At 41.5% G+C, this 6,000-nt stretch overlaps 1 protein-coding gene across 1 annotated transcript in view; it reads left to right on the top strand.

Annotated features, from left to right (window-relative positions):
• The first annotated feature begins 809 nt into the window (after nt 1–809).
• The window catches only part of Pola1 (DNA polymerase alpha 1, catalytic subunit), a 331,476-nt gene continuing 326,285 nt past the window's right edge, over nt 810–6,000 (top strand). The window contains exon 1 of the mRNA XM_028881682.2: nt 810–1,017. Coding sequence (XP_028737515.1) covers nt 975–1,017 — 43 coding nt within the window. The 5' untranslated portion in view covers nt 810–974. The remainder of the gene's footprint in view (nt 1,018–6,000) is intronic.

Below are 6,000 nucleotides of genomic sequence, written 5' to 3'. Positions count from 1 at the left end.
GATATCATTAAACACTTCCCATCTTTTGTTTTCTCAATTTCTTTTTTCTTTTTAATGTTTGACCATTAAACCTTCCCTCTTCTTTTCCCTGTATCCATCTCTCTTTTTTGATGCAGGGTCTTCCTCTGTAGCTCATGTCAGCTTCAAACTTAGTAGACCATTTGGGGTTCAAAGTTACTATCCTCTTGTCTCAACCTCCCAAGAGTGAAGTGAAGTTTACTGATAACTTTTTTTTTCTTTGAGGTGAAAATTGTATTTTTTGTTAACTGTCTCTTTAAAGAAATAAACAAATGCGCAAACAAACACAAACCAGATAAGTCATTTTGTTGTTTTTCAAGTGCATTACATCAGTACTCATGAGGTCAGATTGTTGCTTTCGAAGGCGGCCACTTTAGCCATTTGCTAAAGATGGTGCACACACTTTTCGGTTATGACATACATTTTTGTGGATAGCCACACTCGGAGAGACAAGGGGCCAGGCAAGAATCAGATTGTATACGGTGAGGAAGTCTCTTTTGGGGGTGGTGGTGGGGAGGACAGAGACGGAGCAGTGACTGAGAGGCAGAGACAGTGTCCCTTCCTTTTATGCCCGCCCGCATTTCTTTTCCCAGAAAATCATCTCTCATGACCAGAGAACCCCTTTTCCCCCGAATCCTTCAGGTTTTTTAATAGCATGCGTGCGCCTGCGCAGTGTCTTTAGGGGGGTTTCTTTTCGGCGCCCGACCGCTTCCTTCTTCAGTACTCCTCAGGCCTCGCTGAGGTTCCCGCTTTTCTCGCGGGGGTCATCACAGGGCGCCAAATGCGCTCCCGCGGGAAGGCCGGGGGCGGGGCGCGGCTCGGCGCTGCACGTCAGTGGCCTTCCGGGCGGAAGTCCACAGCCTTCCGAGCCGCTGATTGGCTTCGGTACTGGCGCCTATCTCGGCCCCCGCGCCAGTTTCGGGCTGCTTGGCGCGGAATCGGGAGACTGCCTGACCATGGCGCCAGTCCACGGCGACGACTGCGAACTGGGCACAAGCGGTGAGCGCCGAGCGCTGCTCGGGGCATCTGGTTGGGAGTGTGGGGGTCGCGGCGTGATTGAGTGGGGCGGAGGGTCTCTGCTTTTAGTTCTTCCGAAGGCGGCGTGCTCTCGGACCGCCCCTCAGGTCTCTTTGGCGGGTGACTTTAATCTTTCTGGGCGGAGACCCTCGGGGCTTCCTCGTGGGGCCACTGGCTGAAGGAATTTTTGTTTGGGAGGTTTCCTTCTCTGGTGACGGGAGCCGCTCTCGTTGGCTATTTTCCTTCCCTTTGATGAGTCGCACACACGTGCGGGTTACAACTTCATGGCCCTTCTCAGGTGTCGGTTTGAGGTCCGGGATAGAGCTTGCGTGTGCTTCCGTTCCTAGGAAGTCCCAGGAAAATTGTTGGCATTATTACAGAGGAGAGAGCTGCAAGTGCTGTCACCAGATACAAATGAATCTTGTCTTTATATGTTAAGAATTTTTCAGATTCTGCGGGAAAATTCTTTAAGTGCTGCATAGAAATAGTATTCAGATGTAGTCATTTTGGGCGAAGTTTGTTAAAAAAAAAAAAACCAACCCAAAAAACTGTTGAGTAGCATTTTGGATGCCCTGTATATCAGGCAGTTTGTGAGTAGTAATCTTTTATTTCCTGAAGTTATTTCCCGAAGTAGGATTCAGAAATGCAGATGGCCTTGTCTGATTTCTGATTTTAAGCAGTGTTCAACTGAAGTGTGACTTAACTTCAGTTCTAACTTAAAATCAGATACTTTCTTAGCCTAGCGTCACGTGGCCTGTCTGTCACTCAATGTGCATCGCCATTAATGAGATCTTGCTGCCTAATCAGTTTCCTTTGCATTCAGCTAGTTTTAAATCACACGTTCCAAATTTTCTTAGCCTTTCTCTTTTCTTTGAAGACAAATTATTTTGGAGAGTCGACTAGCCAGGATTACAAATGGGATGTCAGATGTGAGAACATGAACAACAGCCTGCAGCCCCCTATCAGTGATTTGTCTCTAAGCCCTTTCTTCACCCTAAAAAACTGTACTCCATCTGTGAACATCAAGAAATCACTCTTTGGAGGATACTGTGCAATCTTGAGACCCCTCTTAAGTCATGGTGTTGATTAAGTATTTGCTGGGGACTTGTGACTGGAATTTTTCCTTTAGAGCAGATGAAAAGATTGTTATGTGAAAGACTGCTGCAGGTTACTGTCTCTGCCTGCTTTTGGGGAGGGTGGAGGTACTCCAAGTGGTGATTTGAAAACAAAATAAAATCTTCCTGTTTTTTTCCCCATTGTTATTCTTTTTTACTAACTTGTTTACATGAAGCATTAGAGACATTGTTTTAAAAAAAGAAAATACAGGCTTTTTTGTGTTGGAAGGGGGAACACATGGACAGTGGTAGCAAAAAAATAGTAAGGTGTGTAATTAGCTGTTGTACATAGAAAGCCATCGGGGTTTTTTAATGATAAAAAAAATCTGGTATATTGGTTTGTTCAGCAAATATTTATTACGTAGGTACTAGGCATAGGCATTCTGCCAGGCTTTGGCATTAGCATGATGGGTAGAGTGGATATGGCTTCTACCTTCATGGAGTGAAGAAAATAAACAGTCATATGTAGTGCCACATTGAGTCTTCCCTGAGGAAACTGCTTGCTTTAGTTTTTGCTTTCTGGAGCTAGACGAAAGTATTGGCTAGGTGTGATGTGTGGAATGTATGCATATGTATATGTGTTTGATTATTTTACAGCTACACACTCACACACACCACGCTTCACACATGCATACTGAATTTCTTCTGTACTGCTAAATATAAAATGAGATAGCCATTCTTCTTTAATCCTTACAGCTTTATGGGGGCAGATGTGTTTTCCCCTTTTCATGAGTGTGAAAGGGTCTTAAAAGTAGCTCTTCCTGTGTATGAAACGAGATTGGGAGTTTAATAATGATCAAAAAAGCCAGCTACTGGAACCAACTGTAGTTGCTTTAAATAAAAGAAATTTATTAGAATACTATGTTGTTTGCAGTGATCATGTAGGACTAGAAAGCCTATCTGGGGGCTGCTTAGCCAGAAACAGTGATTACCATTGTGCCACAAAACTGGGCCAGAGAGGAGGTCATTGCCAACTATGGAAAGATACTCAGATGTTGAAGTTTATACCTTGAGATATACTGGCCTCACATTTTCAGTTCTGTAGTAGTTGCTATTTTTTTGCAAACTTCCTTTTAATGCATGTCTCCTTCCTTGGAATATTAGCCTCCAATTTAAAATCTGAACCCCTGTTTGTCATTGGTAGAGACTATTTTATATGTCCATAGCCTAGCTACAAGGCATCTGGGAAGGAATACACACTTGTAGGAGCACCCACTAGAGCAGGTCAAAGGCTCTGTGAACCCTCAAAACATAGGGAGAGAATTTCTCAGTCTCAGATACTAGGCAGCTTAACAAGGCGAACCTGTCATTGAGGCACATACCTACAGTCCTACCACTTTGGAGGCTGGGGCTGGAGGATCATCATTTAAGGACAGCCTGATTACCTAGCGAGACCCTGTCTCAGAAAACAGTGAAATGAAATAAAACAAGATAACTCTTCACCGATGAACTGGCTTACTAATGGTCTCGTGTCGCCCACTGAAAATGACAGAACTGGGGCATTTGTTCCGTAATGTCTAGAATCTAGGCTCTAATTTTCCTACTTGCTGTGTATTCTTACAAGGAAATTAGCTTCCACCCTGGCTTTTCTCTCAGTTTCTGGAAACACTTTTCACTTTCTTCTCTTTGTAATTTGGCTCAGGCCTCTTCCTCTGTTTCTGTCACTTTTTATCCTGTTTTGTGATGTTGAAATTCTATTCCAGTTTTTAGGTTTGCTGGAGACCTCTCCTGTGAAACTTTCCTCAATTTCCTGGACTTAATGGTTCTCTCCATTTCCACTGCATTCTTATTTTTCTATGGCACCATTTATGTCCTTTTGTATTACTTAACTGTGATAACTTTGGGGACACGGAAGCTGTCTTATTTGTATTTGTATTTCAGACTTTGTGTAGTGGTACAGTGTTTGTTGCCTGTAGAGTAAATCTGTTTAAGATCTAGAGAGTTTGTGGGATGTCAAGGTCTTGAACTGAATACACTGAATTCATTCTTTTTTTTTTTTTTGGTTTTTCGAGACAGTTTCTCTATGTAGCTTTGCACCTTTCCTGGAACTCACTTGGTAGCCCAGGCTGGCCTCAAACTCACAGAGATCCGCCTGCCTCTGCCTCCCAAGTGCTGGGATTAAAGGCGTGTGCCACCACCGCCCAGCCTGAATTCATTCTTAATGGCTATGCCCAATAATCTCTGAACCCTTTTCATGTAGGCCTACTCAAGATTCTTTTTAATCATTTTAATGACACCCATGATTTTATGACTGTCATAAAGTATCTGCATTCTTTAATTTTTGCTTAATGCCTTTCTGAAAATATATTTAAAAGTCAGGTGTGACTATCAAACAATAGACTGAGATGCTACAGAGATTCCATTTCCAGAAAGCTAGAGAGAAAACAAGATCTGTAATTACACTTTACCTTTATGATATAGTTTTCAACAGTTTATTGCCAACATTGTGTACACATTCTTTAGATCTTATTTTCTGATTCAGTCAGACACTTAGTCAAACAGCTTAATGTCACAAATGTTCCAGCATGGATGTTTTTAGGATGCCTCTTATCAATGTCTCTTTTTCTGTGATTACTCCTCTTAATAAATCAATCAGTATCAAATAAAATAAAACACTTAATTTCACAGACATATGTGACAGTCATGCTGAGCCTAAACTCATGGCTGCCAGGCATTGGTGATTTGATTATTCACCATGTGTATAAAAGTCTTAATTCTGTGGATGAAGAGAGACAGAGACAGAGACAGAGAGAGACACAGAGAGAAAGAGAGAGATGACTAGTTTGTGATGATCCAAAGCATAGATGGTCAAAAATTGAATGAGTGAACACAAGGTCTTCTTATATTTCAGTAATTTTACAAAGGGCATTTCATCCATTGTGAATTTTTACTGTAGTCCTATATTGTTATAATATCTGAGCCCTCTTTTGAAATTCCTTCAGCCAGTCTATTTCTCTGACATTCCAGGTGGTTTCTGTATACCTCCATTAGTGCATATGCTATTTACCATTGTTTTAGAGCCCTTTGCTACTCATCTCCCATGTTAGATTGTATGTCTCTATGAATTTAAGGACTATGTCTTTTTAATATCTGTTCTGTAGCATCTTGTACTTTGCAAAGAATAGATGCTATTTAACTCCTTTTGTTTTAATTATGGAACACCAAATAAATTGTCCTTTTATGGTTCTCTGGGTTGCTCGTGGCCTGTTGCTTCTGATGGAAATGTTGAATCTGATATCCATCTTTCATGTTTCTCTACATGATTTTGAGATTTTCCTTTTTTTAGGAGAAGACTAGAACTCATGTGCTGCTTAGTTTTAACACAAAGTAGGATCATCTGGGAAGAGGGAACCTCAGTTGAGAAACTATCAGATTGGTCTGTAGGCAAGTCCATGGAGGCATTTTCTTGATTGATTATTACTGTGGGAGGGCCCAGTCCACTGTGGGAGGTACCAACCCTGGGTAGGTGGTCCTGGGAGATGAGATATAAGGACGGTAGTTGATTGTGGTTTTGAGAGGAAATCAATAAGCAGCATTCCTTCATTTTTTTTCTGTTTCTGACTCAAGGTTCCTTCCCTGACTTAACATGAAATTAAAATAAATAAATAAGTAAATAAATAAATAAATAAATAAATAAATAAATAACTGAACAAATCCTTTCTTCCTGAAGTTGCTCGTGGTTAGTGGTTTTATTATTATTATTATTGCTACTGTTATTATTTTGGTTTTTGAGACAGGGTCTCACTGTGTAACCCTGGCTATCCTGGAACTCACTATGTAGACCAGCTGGTTGTGAACTCAGAGATCCACTTGCTCTTGCCTCCTGGGTGTTGAGATCAAAGGAGTGTGA

This window comes from Peromyscus leucopus, chromosome X (genome assembly GCF_004664715.2).
Source record: "Peromyscus leucopus breed LL Stock chromosome X, UCI_PerLeu_2.1, whole genome shotgun sequence".
NCBI lineage: Eukaryota > Metazoa > Chordata > Mammalia > Rodentia > Cricetidae > Peromyscus > Peromyscus leucopus.
This window is presented reverse-complemented; position numbering and strand designations above follow the sequence as displayed.